This window comes from Prionailurus bengalensis, chromosome B4 (assembly GCF_016509475.1).
Source record: "Prionailurus bengalensis isolate Pbe53 chromosome B4, Fcat_Pben_1.1_paternal_pri, whole genome shotgun sequence".
In the NCBI taxonomy this organism is placed as follows: Eukaryota; Metazoa; Chordata; class Mammalia; order Carnivora; family Felidae; genus Prionailurus; species Prionailurus bengalensis.
In genome coordinates, this window is record NC_057358.1 from 105,918,481 (window position 1) to 105,939,126 (window position 20,646).

At 39.0% G+C, this 20,646-nt stretch overlaps 1 protein-coding gene across 1 annotated transcript in view; it reads left to right on the plus strand.

The window, feature by feature from the left end:
* TMTC2 (transmembrane O-mannosyltransferase targeting cadherins 2) overlaps positions 1-2,814 on the plus strand; it is a 405,001-nt gene extending 402,187 nt beyond the window's left edge. Inside the window, exon 12 of the mRNA XM_043561689.1 lies at positions 147-2,814. Within this exon, the coding sequence (XP_043417624.1) occupies positions 147-326 (180 nt within the window). The 3' untranslated portion in view covers positions 327-2,814. The remainder of the gene's footprint in view (positions 1-146) is intronic.
* Positions 2,815-20,646: the final 17,832 nt, after the last annotated feature.

Sequence of the window (20,646 nt, forward strand, 5' to 3'; positions counted from 1 at the left end):
CTATTTGTATAAATTGCTAAATTGCTTCCATAAAATGCCTCCAGACATAAGGGAATCATTTGCATAAGTGGATGAAGACTTTTGTCTTCCATGAAGGAAAGCTTGAAACAAGCCTCTTAATCATTTCCCTCCCTCTCTGGTTCCAGTATCCGGCTGCTTTGATGAACCTGGGGGCTATCCTCCATCTCAATGGCCGTCTCCAAAAGGCCGAGGCCAACTACCTGCGGGCACTGCAGCTCAAGCCAGATGATGTCATCACGCAGTCCAATCTCCGCAAACTGTGGAACATTATGGAAAAGCAAGGCTTAAAGACATCCAAGACCTGACACAGGAGGGCAGTACCTCCTCCTCCTCCATATTTTAAAGCTGGCTTCGTTAGTGAACAGAACTTCCCAGCAGTGCTATGACAAGAGCTAGTATGGACTTCCAAGATGGGGGCAGAGGTCACTGGGGTCACTGCCACGTCTGGGAGTATTCACTCTGCTGTTGGCACAGCCGTTAACACCAAAAAGGGGAACATTGGAAACCTCTTGAAGGACGTAATTGTTACCCATAGAACTATTATTAAACCAGAGCACTTAAAACAGGATCTTACGGCATTGGGGTGGGAGGTGGGCAGGGAGTCTAAGTTACAAATTTTGTTCATTTTTGAAAGCTAATTTAGAAATTATACTGTTCCTTAAACACTGTGAGAGGAAGTCAGAGTGTCCATTCAGCCCTGCTAAACTATTAAGATCAAGTGTTAATAGGGAATAATTAAAGTGTCGTGTGAATCCCAGCGTGCCGGCCGGTTGTCCTGACGCTGCTGTCTTCCCTCTTTGGGACAGCCTGCTTACCAATTTGTGAAACTTAGGGGAAAAAAAAATTTTTTAAAGTATGTGAAGATCTGTCAGAATCTATAGTTGTTTCCCGACTAGGGCACATAACATTTTATTATTTGGATGTCACAGTCTTCATTTCTTTTAGACAGCATTTGCTTTTCAATGTTCTGAGCTGAGGTAACCATGTTTCACACTGGCGTTGCTGGAGAGGTTGGGGAGACCTTTTACATGTCCGGCAGGCAATTTTTATTTTTAACGTCACCAGCATTTCCCCCCAGACTGCCTAGGAGAATTCACTGTATTAATTCTTAGGCTTTTGAAGTAGCTATACCTGGTTAATGCACATGCTTATATAAGGATTAAATCTAAAAGAGCTTAAATGTGTTCTAATTCCAATAACTAGCCAGCAGCTATTAGACAAAAGGGAAGTTGCTGTGTGCTTCCCAGATGTGGTTAATGGTTAAAAAATCAAGTCTGAACAAAGGAGTGTATAATAATGGTTGCCAGTGATGTTATATTTTGGAAAGAATTGGTATAAAATGCTAATCACTTCCTGATAGGTTCCTAGACAGCAATGCTAATAAGTTTTTAAGGAATTATTTTTTTTATATTTTGCTCGTCCCAAAACACATAAAAAATGAGCTACAGTATAGCATCAGCCTGTGTGTTTTTAGGTCTTCTGCCTTGCTCTTTTCACAGTTAAACTATTTTTTCACTAGCAAACTGGTATTTTATTCCTTTACCTATTAGTAACCACTTCAGTGATCATTACACAAGTAAAAATGAAGTAGAGAAAAACATTTATTGAACATTGTTTTGACTTGCAAACTTTGCTACTAAAAATTAACTTTGCAAAAAAAACAAAACAAAACAGTTCACTATCAACTTCATAGAGAAAGTAGCTATACAATACCCTACATATTTATTTATTTATTATTCTACCATAGCAAAATAACAAAACTTGATTCATTAAGTCAGTTCTTTGCAACTGAAAATTAGCTTTTTTCTCCTTTCCTTCAACTTTCATGTATATATATTGGGCAGCAGCCCCACTAAAAGGAAGCTGGACATGCAAATACATCATATTTTGTTTTCTCCATATTTTATATGTTTTACTCTGTATCTGAATAAAGCGGGATAAAGAATTTAAAGTAGTGTTCCTACGGAATTAGTGTTTTCGTAAAAAGGGCAGATGTAGTGAGAGAGGTTTGTTGATGGCATTAGTAAGAAGGCCCTCCTAATAGGTATATTATTTTGTAAACATTTCATCGAAGGGCCAAAAAGTTAAATTATAACTAGATCACTGTGTCTTCAGAATGATATTTAACGTTTAACAACAGCAAACCCGTGGTCAAACCAAAAGTGTGGGTTGAAGTGTATTTTTCATCTTTTAACGCATTGGCAATTGCAAAAAAAAAAAATAAGTAAATAAATAAGGAATTTAATATAAGGATATAGAGATAAATTCAATGTCTAACAGTTTTATTTATTTAAATAGTTATTGACCTATGATGACTTCCTAGTCTTAACATTTTATGTCTTTTTGTTGTTAATGTTCTTCCTTTCAGATACTTGGTTCTTAATAGGTTCGCTGATTGCACAGTAGAGGCACTTCGAGTTGACCCAGTCCCCAAGTAGCATTAATAATTGGGCCTGTGTCATAAAATGCATGGATGTTTAATAGCAAAATGTCCCTGACACCTTTCACTACAGGGCTGGGCTTAGTAACTGACCAACTTGGGGGGAGGGTGGGACGGGGGGCTATAGAACATGGTCAAAAAATGTCTCCGCTCAGGGATTTATGGTGGATTATTGCAGACAGTGCTAAAAATATAGAGCACAAGACAAGTTTACTAAATTAAAGTTTTATTTTTTGAGAAACTGTTATTTGTATAAATTATCAAGATTTGTAGGCTTTCCTTTTGTAGAAATAATTGTTTTATGTGCCAGAGAATTTCAATTTTGTTTTCAACAATAAAGCATTGATAACAAATATGTTGTATAAGCCTTTTTTTAAATCTTCTACAGCAACAGCACTTAACGTTCTCATGGATTTTAACAGAAATTGAAAAAAGTTTTAAAAAGTAGACATAGAAAGTCAAACAGACATATCATGGCTAATGTATAATCAATAATAATTAATCATTAATTTTTAATCGTTATAATAATATTAAGGGTTCCCTATAACACCAGATTTGCCACCTTCCAAAAACAGATGGCACAATTTTTGTTTTATTGATGAGCTATAGAAACGGAAATATCCCAAGCATGACTCATTCATAGGTCATTTGGTTAAAATGGCCATATTAGAAGACCTGATACTCGAGTCCTGATCCTAGAGGAAAGCACAACACTATTTTGTTGAGAGACAGGAGTACGACACATTCAAGGTGTCAGTTACAAGAAAGCATTGGGTTCTAGACAAAATTTGATAGTCTTGTTAAAGTTGTCATTGTATAATAACATAATTATATATTGCCTAATCCCTTTATTAGGGATAAAAGTTAGCTACAAAGATTTTACTTTATGTTAAACATCATATGGATGTACAAGGTTGTATTCCAGCTTTACAAAAAAAAGCCAGAGCTCAGAAGTATGAAATTAACTTGTCCAGGTCACAAAGCTAGCAAGCAGCAAGCCTGTCCCCGGTAGTGTCCTGTGCTCACATGTCCTGTGTCATGTGAGCCCTCAGGCTGTGAACCCAAGTCTGGAGACGAGGTTTCTCGTCCCCTTTGGCATTTTCTAGCTATTCCATCTTCCACAAATCACATTCCCTACCCCTCACACTTAAGATGATCATGAAGATTAAAGGCAATTCCTGTGGTCTAAATGTTGATGTCCCCCCAAAATTCGTATGTTCATAGATTATGTTATTAGGAGGTGGGGGGAGCAGGCAAGTGACTAGTTCATGAGGGCTGATCCCTCAAGAGTGGGATTCATACCCTGACAAAAGAAGCCCCAAAGAAGTCTCTCGCCCCTTTCACCATGGGAATACAGTGAGCAGCATGCAACCCAGAAGTGGGACCTCAGGTGACCAAGCTGGCACCTTAATATCAGACTTCCAGCCTCTGGAAGAAAGAAGTTTCTGTTGCTTATAAGCTTTAGTCTTTGGTATTTTGCTACAGAAACCCAAACAAACACAGAGGGAGCACATGAAAAAAAAAAATGTGAACATTTAGACTGTGAGAACCAGAGAGGATTTCAGTGAACATGTAGTTAGACCTATTTACTTTCAACCTAAAGAACATAAGGTGCCCCCATACCAGGTGGCTTAACTAAGCTCCCCAAACTAGTGGTAGTTACATGACAGGCTATTGAAATCTCAATTATTAAGTGGTCTTGCCACATGCAGTAATTGCATAATTCTGTTTTTAATGTTTTTTTTAATGTTTATTTATTTTTGAGAGAGGGAGAGAGACAGAGCATGAGCAGGGGAGGAACAGAGAGGGAGAATCTGAAGCAGGCTCCTGGCTCCGAGCTGTCAGCACAGAGCCCAACACGGGGCTCGAACCCACGAGCTGTGAGATCATGACCTGAGCCAAAGTTGGATGCTTAACTGACTGAGCCACCCAGGTGCCCCCAGTCTCTTTTTAAATCAAGGTACAGCTTTATCTTAGATTGAAAGCACTCTGCTTTGAAACCAGTAAGGGCAGGGGCCATGTCTTTCTTTTTTGGCACGGTTCCTTCAGCCTTGCACACTGTTGAGTAGAACATAAAATACACTATAAATTAGAATTCCATCTATTATTTGCTCCTTATCAACTAGATATTTTTGAAAGTCCACTTTCTAAAAAGTTGAGACTGGGAATTCAATAACTCTTTTCGCTTGATGTTCTCACCTTAGGGCTGCGTTTTCACATAGTAATCATTTCTAGTACAAAGAAAGGAAATGCATCTCAGTCTCCGTTATGTTTGCTATTACAAGGGAGGAAACTGGGCTTCTGGGGACAGTTTAATTATTACAGTAATTCCAATTCATTCACATGTACCTTTGGAATATGAGTTTACACTTAATTTAAATATTTTCAATATTATAGAATTTGCTTCCTACTATTCACAACTCATGGGTGTTGCTAGAAAACGGCGTAAGCATTGAAACTGCCATGCACTGTGAGGAAAGAAGAAGTTGAAGTAGCAATGCAATTGCACTTACTCTGCTCTGCTTAGCTTTGCAGTAAAGATGCATGTGGACCAGGACTTTAACCTTCTTGCCATATCATTTTGGGTGGTCTTCCTGCACGATGTAATCACAGAGGCCTTTGAGTTGCCTTTCATTCCATTGGCCACGTCACCACATATTGGCCTTCTGCTGTTGCTGTTCTGTAGACTTTGAGATGTATTTTTCCCCCCTGATGTACTGCTGGGATTTAAATTTCCGTTCACTTGAAATTTCTGTGACAGTTTTCTTCCAAGTTTTCAAAACATTTCCTCAAGTTTTTATAACTGCTCCCTGGTATTATAGTGTTATTTGTCTGCTTCCGAAGAGTGGACAGAAGAGCTTTTGTTTAGCAAGAAAATTGTTAGGTCGAATAAACAGTTAACGAATATGTGAGACGACTTGATGGGGTCACTATTAAATACCTATAGGGATCTAAGAAGTTGATATATCTGAAATGGTGTTCAGGAAAAGTGTCTAGAGATCCTAAAAGGAGCAAGAGAATGGATAGACACATGGGGAATTGACTAATAATTGCTGCTAGAAATAATTAAATTTTTGTCATAGAAGTGGAGGATTGGATTAGAACACTTTTGAGACTGTGTCCTTTTGGGCTGCCCAGTAATCTGCCAAAATTGAGCCACTGTGTTATAGGGAAAACAGTGTTACAAATAAGAGATTGGTTTACAATATAACCACTGAAAAAATGTTCAACCAATTGAAGTCTAGGTTAGAACTGGCTATTTATTCCAATCTAAAATGTATTTAATTTTTCTCCTACCTCCTTTGGATTTGACAGGAATTGACTCATTCAAGACAAAGCTGTCAAACATTCTCCAGACAGACGGAGAGAATAGAGTTCCATGTTCCAAGTAATAGCTCAAGACTTCTAGAGACCCTTTTTCTAATAATTTCTATCATGTGTCTTCCTTTTCCATCCTAAAGGACGCAAAATGAATAACTCCTCTGAGAACTTTCTCTTGGTAATATCACTGAGCAGCTAGATACTATAATGAAGTTGTCGAAAATGTATTGCGAAGTCAAGCAATTTGTTTTCAAAAATACCAAAAATATTGACAAAGTGTTAAAATGCCTCTTTCATCTGGATCCTTCTCTTGTATCATGTAAAAGGCCATTTGTGACCAGAAAGTCAGAATCGGTAAGGAAGGAGAAGGGTATGTATTCATGGAGACAGGAAACAAGTGACTACCTTTAATTTTAATGTAGGACCTTGTTATAATCTCTTTTAGCAAACAATGGCCATATTGACTCTAACAATAATAATTAACTTTTTAACTCTGCAGACATCAACTTATTAAATTACATTAAGACAATTAATAATCTCAATAGGTTTTCATTTTTTAATTCTTTTTATTTTAAATATGTTGTTTTGCTTACTGTTTGGCTATTTTATGTTTCCTTTACAATCGACTACTCTTTTATAAATGTGCCTTTGCCTGTATACTTTGTGATAATGAAAATTTGGGAAATTCCACCGGAATTATGGTGTTTCAAAATATATCTTTAGAAATCTGTCCTACACAACCAAGTATTGAGATGTTACTACATTCTATTAAAATTTAATTGAATAATTTTGTATTATATGAGATGGAAAAGTACATCAATATTATGTTTTATTATATCCCATCAGGTATCACTCTCCCAATTATCCTGTCAATGATATTTATAGAATGTGAATATACCAGCAAAGCCTATCTCTTTCTACAAAGTAAGTCAAGGAATTTTTTGGTTAATTTGTTGTCACTTCTGTTTCTAGAACTAATGGTTGTTTGGAATTATATTTGTTCCAGAAGTCTGCTCTGTGAATGATGTTGAAGATGAGTCAGTCTGCTGCTATTTCTCAAGTGGTCACAAAGTGATATTCGTAGAAATGCTAGTAGTGACATCAGAGAGCAAGAGAAAACATTAGATTTGACTTGACCTCTGCACTTGACAAATGAGGAAGCTGTTGTTTGGGGCAGTCAAATGACATAGCTACACTTACACATTCACAATGGATCCAATGTAGCAGGGAACATGTTGAAGTACGAACTATATGTTGAACTATATGTTACATGTTTCGTGGCCCAATACCAACCATCCAGAGTTTGTAAAAACATCTCTTCTTTGGAGTGGAGGGTAGACACAAAGCTTGCCAGGAAAGATTTGATCATGGATTCTTTATGGGTTGCATACATGGAAGATATTACTGCCTGAAACTCCTATATCACTAAAATTCAGTTTGGGTCCCTCATTTAAGACATGAACTCCATTTCAGAATAAATTTATGAAGCATACCTAACCAAACACAGCTGGTCTAAGTAAAAGTGGTACACAGAAGTATTAGGGTAGATTAACCCATTTCAAAGGTCCATTCCTGTCATCTGATGACAGTGCTCAGTTATTTTTTCTGACCTGACCATGGTGCATCAGGTCCAAATGATTCAAAGTTCATTTGCCTATTGCAGCAGGTACAATGTGTACGATTCCAGGACACATAGACGTATTAGATGGTGATCCTTCATGAAGAAATTGGCAAGTTTTTTTTTCCTCTCTATTTTACCTGAGTCCTTCTATGTGCCATTAAAGATTTTTGGAGCATACTAGCTACCTGAAAGTTCTTTATAGGTCAGAGAGAATCATTGTAAAGTATGGATAGCATGTATTTTTCTATTGCAATATAACAGCAGTAAATATATTTGCTACAAGTCTTTATGATTATTGGCTGATCTATTTGATTCTCTTTCAACCTTGTCCACCTTCTTTCTGTCATATGTGTGTGTGTGCATGGGCACACACACACACACACACACTCACTGGGTAGCTGAGAAGTCTGCAATTAAACCTAAGTCCAAACATTTGATCCTCCAAAGAGGAAATCATTATGGGGAATGTGACATAATTTGAGGTGTTTTGATTAACAGAGGAAATAAAGTGAGAGCAAAGCTTTTGTCCTTGGGTGAGTGATTTAAATCCAGACAAGCAGGAATCAAAAGGAGATGAAGGAAGGCATTTCTTAAGATACTGTTATAAACACCTTAGCAAATCTCTTTTCACACTCTCCTATGCCTGTCACAATCAAGCAGCTGCTGTGATTCATCAAATCACTCTTTTATATAGGGCACTTTCCTGTCCTTCTGCAAATGGAATGCCACTCAGATAAAGAGAAGATATGACAAATGTAGATTTGTTACCCTCCATTTTCAGGGTAATTACCAAATTATCAAAAGAATTACCACACTGATCTTTAGATATTTTATTTTTAAATGTGCTTCCTCTTGGTGATATTAAAATGATCAAACAACGTAGATTTTGTACAGAGAACAACACACTCCAATTCTGAGCACTGATGAAAATAAGGTGACCACAGTAACACTCCAGTTGTATCGCCTTTCTTTGGCTTTTGCTCCCCAGATGACATTTTGTCTCAACGTGGCGACTCCATTCAACTCGCTTCTTGAAATGTCAGGGCAGTGGGGCCTTTCTCATAGCTATAAATCTGAATGAACAGAGTTTCGTCATCCTTTCACTCTGAATGTCTTATTTCCATTGTAATTATATTTTCTGTATGCAGAGCATTTTTGAGTTTTCAAAAGGCCTCATATTTTTTATATTTAGCTTTTGAAAACAATCTGACAAAGTAGGCAAGAGAAACATAATTATCCTCCAATCCAAACTCCAGATGAGGAAGAAAAGCTCAGGAAAGCCATATGACTTGCCCAAGGTCACATTCAGAAGGAAAACTGGTCTTTCTCCAAATCTTATGACTTTGGTTTAAACCCTGGACAGGCATTGATGGATATGGACATAATCAATACACTAAGGGTGTCCCACTCCCCTTTCTTATTCTTAGTCTTTGGGGATCAGATAGGATGAAGGAGTGTTTCCATATGAAGTGCCTTCACTCAAAACTAGAGATGGATTCCAACTATATCCCTACATGGGGAAAGGATTGGGGAACAAGAAGAGGTCATTCAATTATAAGAATACGTGGGCTCACAACAATTTCATATTTTCCCAGCCACCTTATCTTTGTTTGTCAGTGCTGGGAACTTGGTATTAATTTTTTCTGTTACAATCTTGGGCCTCTTGAAGCTTGTTCTTGCAATCCAGCTGTCAGTTGAGCTCAACCTGATGAGCCATCCCATCTTCCATGGGGTGTTTGGTGCTGTTCCCCAGGTTTTGTGAATACCTACCTCTCTTGTTCTGAGACTCTGAGCCCCCTGCTTGTACTTTTCTCTCATGGCCTTTTACATTCCCACCAGTAATGTATGCAAATTCCAGTTTCCCTATATCCTTACCGGCACTTGATATTTTCTGCTTTTTTGATTACAGCCATCCTAGTGGATGTATAGTGGCATCTCATTGTGGTATTTATTTGCATTCCCCTGATGACTAACATCACATAATTTAAAAATTTAAAATTTTAATAACAAAAAGTTCTCAAGTGAATTGGGGAAATGAGAGACAATATTATAAAATATTGAATAAAGAGAATGTTTTTCTCTTTTCTCTAAGTAGCTTTAATATTATTAACTAATTCAGATAATGCCTGGCTTATAAAACTTAACTCTTTATTGGTGTTTGACTAAGGGACTTTTGCAATTCATCATGCTAGAACAAAGAAAAAAGTCCCCCCACCTTATTATACACCATATTGCCTCAGAACAGAGTTATTTTTCATATCCCTTATCTTACAAACTTACCCCATTCAGCTACACTTATACAAATAATTGTAAATGCCTCCTACTGCAGAATTTAATTTTGATTGATGGAAACCCAGTCTTGAACCTACAAAGAGCATGCTGCTGAGGGAACCAAAAAATGAGACAGATGTTTAAGAACATGTGTATTCTATTTCACCTTTTAACTTTAACTGGAGATAATAAATGAACACCAACAAAATAGTCCGTATGCCAAAGTTTTGGTTTTGAATTTGGTGCACTCAGTAAGATTCTTTTTCAATTAATAATAAACAGTAAACTTAGAATCCATAAATACCTGATATACATAATTTGTAAGGCGGTTAAAGTTAGTCACTTTCTGTGCAGACGTCTATGCCAAACCCTATTACAAGTTTCATCAGGTTAGGAATTTCTTATCTAAAGGGTCTATGTGCCCTTGCTCTCCCCATAATTGTCTTCAGTAGAGTGAACTTGATTAATGGACTGTTTCATTTTTCAGGATAAAGCTAACATTTTCCTTTTCCCAGCAATGCTAGCAAATTACTTGATTAATATCAAAAAGCTCTCATTCACACATAACCTTTGAATAAACAAGTTGTGATACTGTTGGCAACATGTTAAGAGGGATTCCTGTAAGTAGGCTATAAAGGAAATTGCCTTTGTAATTCAACGTATAAAGAGGAAGCCTGTTTTTTGCTTGCTACAAATCTCCCTCCCTCCCTCCCTCTCTCTCTCTTTCTCTCTCTCTAAGTGGAGAATGTATAATGAAATGTAGCCAAAGCAGAATATGCTTTCTCAATGCTGGGGTTCCATTTGCATTGCCTTCACCACTGGAAGCCCAGGAAGAAAACTGTGAAACACTTATGGAACTTGAACAGAGTTTCTAATTCATAATTTTACAGTTCTCCAGCTTACCCTTAAAGGGTGGCAACAGAGAGTAATCCACACCATATTGATTGAAAGATAACCCTCCAAAAGACTTTTCTAATATTAATTATTTAAAAACCCAGGGTCTGGATACCAGCTACTCTAATGGAGCAGAGAAAAGCTCTTTATGAATAAGAAAAAAAAATGTAGATTAAAGTGGAAGAAAGAGAAAGGAATTAAAATATTATAGCTGTATACCAAATACTTTATACGAAAGCTTATGCATGTAGAAAATAAAACCTACTCTTAGTTGCAGCATTGTTAGCTGCCTATCCCGTGTTCATTTCTTCTTTAGAGATAACTATGAGAACACCACTATTAGAACTTTGTCGTAGCTTCTTGCCCAGATCCAGTTGATGGGTTGTCCTCGGTCCCAGCCAGGGATTGGCAAACTCTGGGCTCGGGGGCCAAATCAGGCCTACCATCTGTTTTTATGTGGCCTGGGAACTGAGATTAGTTTGTACATTTTTGAGTGGTTGAAACAAATCAAAAGAAGAATAGTGTTTCATAATATGTGAGAGTTATATCAAATTTCAGTGTCCATAAATAAAGTGTTATTGGAATAGAGCAACACTCAATCATTTATGGATTATCTATGGCGGCTTTCATGCTAGAACGGCAGAAGTGAGTGATTACAACAGAGACCGTATGGCCTGCAAAGCCTAAAATATTTACTATCTGGCCTGTTACAGAAAAAGTTTGCCGACCCTTGGTCTAAGCCAATTGTGATAGTCCTGTCTCTTGCTTTTCCAGGCTCCAATCCAGCTGGCAGTGCCCATGTGACAATGAAATGCAAGCAGAGGTCTGCTGGGGAAAACTCTGGAAAGTCTTTGCTCTCTTCATAAAAGACTGGCATCTTAACACCCCTCAGGTTTTGAAAATAAAAGTGAAATCTGGATGTGACAGCAACCATCTTGCAACCATGGGGTGATGAATATAAAAGTAAAAGCTAGCACCCTAGCAAAAAAGGAAAGGACCCTGAGTACCCGATAAAGTTTGTAAGCAGCTGAATCAAGGCCAGTACCTGCTTTACTGCCAGACTTCCCATTATGTGAGAAAAATTACCCTTGTCTGTAAGGCAGTCCTCATTGGGCATTCAGTCACCTGCAAGCAAATGCCTTTCTTACCGACATGCCCTCCTCTTTCTTTCCTTAGGTGTAGAATCTCGTCAGTCTTGATTGCATAGGAAGACTTGTGGCAGCTGGAGAACACTTCCCGGTATTTTTATAAAATGCCCAAGTGAGTAGCCATCCAATCTCTCCACAGGTAAAGTCACTTGACGTTGCTCATCCTACCAAACTAGTCTCCCCAGTGGCATTATCTTGATACCTGGGAAAGTGATTATGAGAACAGTCTATTTTCCTTTGTCATTACAGTTCACAGCAGAAGTTCGTTATACAGATGTTGATAGTGGCACCCTTCTCCCTGTACCCACCTCCCCTCCACCTAAATTACACATTCTACCTTTTGTTTCCCTGGATTGTTTAGGTTAGAATGCCTTTCCCCACTTATATATATGTATTATGTTAGTGTATGTACTCAGCTCTGGGCTTCTTAAGGACAACACCATGTCTCATTGACCTCTGTCGTTCTAGCATCTAGCAGAGTGTCTCAGATAGGTGATGAAAAAATGAATAGAAGGAAAGTAGGCAGCACAGTTGTTAGATGAAAGAATACAATGTGGAACACAACAAATAATCCTTTTTTAAAATTATTTAATGTTTATTGGTTTTTTGTTTTTTGTTTTTTTTTAATTTTTTTTTCAACGTTTTTTTTTATTTATTTTTGGGACAGAGAGAGACAGAGCATGAACAGGGGAGGGGCAGAGAGAGAGGGAGACACAGAATTGGAAACAGGCTCCAGGCTCCGAGCCATCAGCCCAGAGCCCGACGCGGGGCTCGAACTCACGGACCGCGAGATCGTGACCTGGCTGAAGTCGGAAGCTTAACCGACTGCGCCACCCAGGCGCCCCATGTTTATTGGTTTTTTGAGAGAGAGAGAGAGAGACAGAGTGCGAGTGGGGGAGGGGCAGACAGAGAGGGAGACCAAATTTGAATCAGGCTCTAGGCCCTGAGGCATCAGCACAGAGCCCGACATGGGGCTCAGACTCACAAACTACGAGATCATGACCTGACCTGACCTGAAGTTGGATGCCACCCAGGTGCCCCAAATAATTCTTTAATTTAGCAGATATTTACTGAGTGCCTAATTTGTGCCCTTTTCTGGGTGATGGGGATAAAGTGATGAGTAAAACTAACATCATCACAAAAGCTAGCATTTATTGAGTACTTTCTAAATACTAGATACTATTCTAAGCACTTTACAAGTATTGGCTTATTTAATCCTGACAATAATCCTGTTTTGGGAGCACCTGAGCATCCAACTTCAGCTCAGGTCATGACCTTGAGGTCCGTGAGCTTGAGCCCCACATGGGGTTCTCTGCTGACAGCTTGGAGACTGGAGCCTGCTTCAGATTCTCTGTCTCTCTCTCTCTCTCTCTCTCTGCCCTACCCCACTTGCACTCTGTCTCTCTCTCTCTCTGTGTCTCAAAAATAAACATTTAAAAAATTTTTTTCAAAATCCTGTTGTCATTCCCATTTCACAGATGAAAAACCTGAGACACAGAGATGTTAAGTACCTTGACTCAAATCACATAGTTATGTGCTTGAGTTAGAACTGGAATTTATCTGCAGTAGATCTAGTTCCAGGATACTACTTATTGTCTTACACCATATTTCTAAGCTGCTTCTCTGATACACTACATGCAGGGAATATGGTGTGAAGAAAACAAATGTCCTCCATTATGGGATTCCAAACCATAATAACGTAAGATGCAGTTTGTACAGTGGAGGTTTAGATCCAGCATGCTGGGTTTTAAGTCCTGGCTATTGCATGTACTATATAACTTTGAGTATATTAACTAACTTCTCTGTACCTCAGTTTCCTTATTAGTAAATTGGGATCATAATATTTTCTAACTTAAAGTGTTATTGTATGGATTGCATGAATTAATGCATGTAAAGTACTTAAAGAAATGCCTGGAATATTTTAACTGTAAAACAGAGTTTGGATATGATTACTGTTATTGTTGTGGGTGGTTTTATAATTATTACATTGCAATAATAGTTACATAGCTATTATTACTATCCCTATGCTCAAAGAACATGTAATCAGACCATAAATTAAATTATCTCACAAATGATTGTATAGTAACAAATAGTGATTAGACAAGAAGCAGGTAGATCAGTCAGGACTCTCCAGAGGACTAGAACCAAAACCAAAGCCAATGGCATAGATGATTAGATGATAGATAAGATAGATGATAGATAGGACTATTATAAGGAATTGGCTCACAAAATTATGGAGCCTGAGAAGTCCCAACAGTCCCAAGATTTGCTGGAGAGCCAGGAAAGCCAATGATATAAATTGTGGGCTAAGTGAGACTGACTTTTGCCCCAGGTCAAAGATAGGCAGAGAGAGAAAATTCTCCTTTACTCAGTCTTTTGTTTTATTCAGTCCTTCAGTGGATTGGATGAAGCCTGATTGCATGGGAGCACACTCTGTTTACCAATTTAAATGTTAATTTCATCCAGAAACACCCTCATAGACACATTCAGAATGATATTTCACCAGATGTCTGGGCACCTGTGACCCAGTCAAGTTGACACATAAAATTGATCATCACAATCGCTTCTCGGCCTTTTGGCTAAGATCAAGTGTAAAATTGATCATCATAAGTCCACCTTTTGTTAACTTGGCACTGATATGCATCTCCTTAAACTATACTTAATCTCCAAATACAGATCATAATTCCACTGAACATGACAACTATTCTGCAAATAACCACAAATACAGTAACCTCTTCCCTAAAAGAGAAGGTAAAATCCTTGAGTGATGTCTATTCCTTTCCTTGATATCCCATAATTTAAGTACTATGATGTAAATTAACAATATTTATATTCTGGGATATGAAGTCAATGCATCTTATGTTACATAAGCATATAAGAGAAGGAAGAAAGCAATATTTGCTTAGTCTGTAGGTATACATATATGTCACATACACACACAAACATATTCAAAATAAAATAAGGAGTAAATAGTCATGACAATTACAGTCTTTGTTTCTGTAACTAGTCACATGATCATAGCTGGTATTTATAGCTACCTTTCCCAACTACCCATTCTGCATTCCCTTGGCCTTTATTAAGTACCTCAGCTGGTCTTGGTTCTTTACCTAGTGGGATGACCTAAACCTCCATTCCTGAAGGGTATGGATCATTAGTAGTCCTGTCTGGATTGGGTTGTTATACTTTTCCATTGACCTTAATCACAGGGCATGGTAATACTAAGAGATACCCTGAGGAATCTCTTCTATTCCAGATATACTCTTTCTCACCTCCATTGTGGAGTAGTAGTCCAATTTCCCCTTGGTGGTCAGTATCAGTCACTTGAGCCAGTCTTTACTTGTTGATTCAGAAGCACGAGGAGTTTAAAGTGGATGGGCACCATTCCTAACTTCCAGTTCAATGGAGTCATTGTTGTATCCCCTAGTGAAGGCATTCCTTCTCTGGAACTAAAAGTCCCAGGCCAGTAGAGCATAAGGTGACAATAATAGGAAGAAAAATTTTTCTTGTGGGTTACAGGCATAGCTTGGAGATATTATGGGTTTGGTTCCAGACCACCACAGTAAAGCCAATGTCGCAATAAAGTGAATGTCGCAATAAAGCGAGTCAAATGAATTTTTTGGTTTCTTAGTGCATATAAAAGTTATTTTTACACTATACTGTAGTCCATTAAGTATGCAATAGCATTTATGTCTAAGAAGGTTGTATGTAATGAAAGGAAATGATACATTGGAAACTGAAGTGGAGAATTATGAAAAAGAAAACATGAATACAAATGGAAAATTGAGACAAAATAAAAAGATTGCAAACCAATCTTTTTGTTTAATTCCTCAATATTGAGTGAGAACCCTTAGGAAAAAAAAATATAACAGAAGCCCTTCTCAGAAGATTTTAAGGGGCATTAAAGTCAAAATGAAGACTGACGGGGTTTTCAGGAGCCCCGACATCTCATTCTAGCTCTGGCACCCTCTTCAAACCAGTTAGGAGCCCTTGGTCTCAGTTTTTTCTCATATGAAAGGACACAAAATTGTTAAGAGAAAAGACTCAAAGTTAAGAACCAGCAATCCTTAAGTCTTTCTCTGTCACTTGACCTTGGAAAATTAAACCTTTCAAATCCTCAGTTTTTTAATCTGTTAAATGGAGATAATGTGGAAGTGCAACGATACATGTGATGTGTTTCACAGAACACTCCATGATATTTGAAAATGTTCTATAATGGGAGCTGTTTAAAAACAAGTTATCGAAGTAAGTCATCTTTAACGTCTCCTATGGTTCTAAATACTGATTCTTTGAATGGACTCATTTATCATGTGACATGTTAAGAACTGTGACTCTTTTATGTGTTTGCTAGAAGAATTTCTCTCTGAATCACACAACTGATTGCATTCTTGGTTTAACCACTAGGGGACTAAAGTGAAATAACTACAAACCCACAGCAAAATGGACTGTAAAAGTGTAAATCCTTGTAAAAGAATGGGCTACAGATGAAAAGCTTTGCCTTATTTTCAAATGAAACTAAATTTGAGACAAAAACTTAAGCCAAACTACTACAGTGTAAAAGGAAAGCACGTAAGAGCTCTCTAGCTCTTTCTCCCATTTTCTGCTTTGCAAAACATGATAATAATTCTAATAAAGAATTAATTAGGAGTTGCGGCAAGATGGCGGCTTAGGAGGACGCTGGGCTCACCGCACGTCCTGCTGATCACTTAGATTCCATCTACACCTGCCTAAATAACCCAGAAAACCGCCAGAGGATTAGCAGAACGGAGTCGCCGGAGCCAAACGCAGACGAGAGGCCCACGGAAGAGGGTAGGAAGGGCGGCGAGGCGGTGCGCGCTCCACGGACTGGCAGGAGGGAGCCGGGGCGGAGGGGCGGCTCGCCGGCCAAGCAGAGCCCCCGAGTCGGGCTTGCAAAAGCGGAGGGGCCGGGCGGACTGTGTTCCGACAGCAAGCGCGACTTAGCGTCTGGGAGGTCAGAAATTAACAGCTCTGCTCAGAAAGCGGGAAGGCTGGAGGACAAAGGGAGGGAGAGCTGCTGAGCCCCCTGACAACAGAGCTCAGTTTGGTGGGGAACAAAGGCGCTCGCCAGCGCCATTTCCCCCGCCCATCCCACAGCCGAAATCCCAAAGGGAACCGGTTCCTGCCAGGGAACTTGCTCGCTCCGCGCAAACACCCAACTCTGCGCTTCTGCGGAGCCAAACCTCCGGCAGGGGATCTGACTCCCTCCCGCTGCCACAGGGCCCCTCCTGAAGTGGATCACCTAAGGAGAAGCGATCTAAGCCTGCCCCTCCTGCCCCCGAGCACCTTGCCTACCCACCCCAGCTAATACGCCAGATCCCCAGCATCACAAGCCTGGCAGGGTGCAAGTAGCCCAGACGAGCCACACCACCCCACAGTGAATCCCGCCCCTAGGAGAGGGGAAGAGAAGGCACACACCAGTCTGACTGTGGCCCCAGCGGTGGGCTGGGGGCAGACATCAGGTCTGACTGCGGCCCCGCCCACCAACTCCAGGTATACACCACAGCACAGGGGAAGTGCCCTGCAGGTCCTCACCACGCCAGGGACTATCCAAAATGACCAAGCGGAAGAACTCCCCTCAGAAGAATCTCCAGGAAATAACAACAGCTAATGAGCTGATCAAAAAGGATTTAAATAATATAACAGAAAGTGAATTTAGAATAATAGTCATAAAATTAATCGCTGGGCTTGAAAACAGTATACAGGACAGCAGAGAATCTCTTGCTACAGAGATCAAGGGACTAAGGAACAGTCACGAGGAGCTGAAAAACGCTTTAAACGAACTGCATAACAAAATGGAAACCACCACAGCTCGGCTTGAAGAGGCAGAGGAGAGAATAGGTGAACTAGAAGATAAAGTTATGGAAAAAGAGGAAGCTGAGAAAAAGAGAGATAAAAAAATCCAGGAGTATGAGGGGAAAATTAGAGAATTAAGTGATACACTAAAAAGAAATAATATACGCATAATTGGTATCCCAGAGGAGGAAGAGAGAGGGAAAGGTGCTGAAGGGGTACTTGAAGAAATCATAGCTGAGAACTTCCCTGAACTGGGGAAGGAAAAAGGCATTGAAATCCAAGAGGCACAGAGAACTCCCTTCAGACGTAACTTGAATCGATCTTCTGCACGACATATCATAGTGAAACTGGCAAAATACAAGGATAAAGAGAAAATTCTGAAAGCAGCAAGGGGTAAACGCGCCCTCACATATAAAGGGAGACCTATAAGACTCGTGACTGATCTCTCTTTTGAAACTTGGCAGGCCAGAAAGAATTGGCAAGAGATTTTCAGGGTGCTAGACAGAAAAAATATGCAGCCAAGAATCCTCTATCCAGCAAGTCTGTCATTTAGAATAGAAGGAGAGATAAAGGTCTTCCCAAACAAACAAAAACTGAAGGAATTTGTCACCACTAAACCAGCCCTACAAGAGATCCTAAGGGGGACCCTGTGAGACAAAGTCCCAGAGACATCACTACAAGCATAAAACATACAGACATCACAATGACTCTAAACCCGTATCTTTCTATAATAACACTGAATGTAAATGGATTAAATGCGCCAACCAAAAGACATAGGGTATCAGAATGGATAAAAAAACAAGACCCATCTATTTGCTGTCTACAAGAGACTCATTTTAGACCTGAGGACACCTTTAGATTGAGAGTGAGGGGATGGAGAACTATTTATCATGCGACTGGAAGCCAAAAGAAAGCTGGAGTAGCCATACTTATATCAGACAAACTAGACTTTAAATTAAAGGCTGTAACAAGAGATGAAGAAGGACATTATATAATAGTTACAGGGTCTATCCATCAGGAAGAGCTAACAATTATAAATGTCTATGCACCGAATACCGGAGCCCCCAAATATATAAAACAATTACTCATAAACATAAGCCACCTTATTGATAAGAATGTGGTAATTGCAGGGGACTTTAATACACCACTTACAGAAATGGATAGATCATCTAGACACACGGTCAATAAAGAAACAAGGGCCCTGAATGAGACATTGGATGAGATGGACTTGACAGATATATTTAGGACTCTGCATCCCAAAGCAACAGAATATACTTTCTTCTCGAGTGCACATGGAACATTCTCCAAGATAGATCATATACTGGGTCACAAAACAGCCCTTCATAAGTTTACAAGAATTGAAATTATACCATGCTTACTTTCAGACCACAATGCCATGAAGCTTGAAATCAACCACAGGAAAAAGTCTGGAAAACCTCCAAAAGCATGGAGGTTAAAGAACACCCTACTAACGAATGAGTGGGTCAACCAGGCAATTAGAGAAGAAATTAAAAAATATATGGAAACAAACGAAAATGAAAATACAACAATCCAAACGCTTTGGGACGCAGCAAAGGCAGTCCTGAGAGGAAAATACATTGCAATCCAGGCCTATCTCAAGAAACAAGAAAAATCCCAAATACAAAATCTAACAGCACACCTAAAGGAACTAGAAGCAGAACAGCAAAGGCAGCCTAAGCCCAGCAGAAGAAGAGAAATAATAAAGATCAGAGCAGAAATAAACAATATAGAAACTAAAAAAACTGTAGAGCAGATCAACGAAACCAAGAGTTGGTTTTTTGAAAAAATAAACAAAATTGACAAACCTCTAGCCAGGCTTCTCAAAAAGAAAAGGGAGATGACCCAAATAGATAAAATCATGAATGAAAATGGAATTATTACAACCAATCCCTCAGAGATACAAACAATTATCAGGGAATACTATGAAAACTTATATGCCAACAAATTGGACAACCTGGAAGAAATGGACGAATTCCTGAACACCCACACGCTTCCAAAACTCAATCAGGAGGAAATAGAAAGCTTGAACAGACCCATAACCAGCGAAGAAATTGAATCGGTTATCAAAAATCTCCCAACAAATAAGAGTCCAGGACCAGATGGCTTCCCAGGGGAGTTCTACCAGACGTTTAAAGCAGAGATAATACCTATCCTTCTCAAGCTATTCCAAGAAATAGAAAGGGAAGGAAAACTGCCAGACTCATTCTATGAAGCCAGTATTACTTTGATTCCTAAACCAGACAGAGACCCAGTAAAAAAAGAGAACTACAGGCCAATATCCCTGATGAATATGGATGCAAAAATTCTCAATAAGATACTAGCAAATCGAATTCAACGGCATATAAAAAGAATTATTCACCATGATCAAGTGGGATTCATTCCTGGGATGCAGGGCTGGTTCAACATTCGCAAATCAATCAACGTGATACATCACATTAACAAAAAAAGAGAGAAGAACCATATGATCCTGTCATCGATGCAGAAAAGGCCTTCGACAAAATCCAGCACCCTTTCTTAATAAAAACCCTTGAGAAAGTCGGGATAGAAGGAACATACTTAAAGATCATAAAAGCCATTTATGAAAAGCCCACAGCTAACATCATCCTCAACGGGGAAAAACTGAAAGCTTTTTCCCTGAGATCAGGAACACGACAAGGATGCCCACTCTCACCGCTGCTGTTTAACATAGTGCTGGAAGTTCTAGCATCAGCAATCAGACAACAAAAGGAAATCAAAGGCATCAAAATTGGCAAAGATGAAGTCAAGCTTTCGCTTTTTGCAGATGACATGATATTATATATGGAAAATCCGATAGACTCCACCAAAAGTCTGCTAGAACTGATACAGGAATTCAGCAAAGTTGCAGGATACAAAATCAATGTACAGAAATCAGTTGCATTCTTATACACTAACAATGAAGCAACAGAAAGACAAATAAAGAAACTGATCCCATTCACAATTGCACCAAGAAGCATCAAATACCTAGGAATAAATCTAACCAAAGATGTAAAGGATCTGTATGCTGAAAACTATAGAAAGCTTCTGAAGGAAATTGAAGAAGATTTAAAGAAATGGAAAGACATTCCCTGCTCATGGAT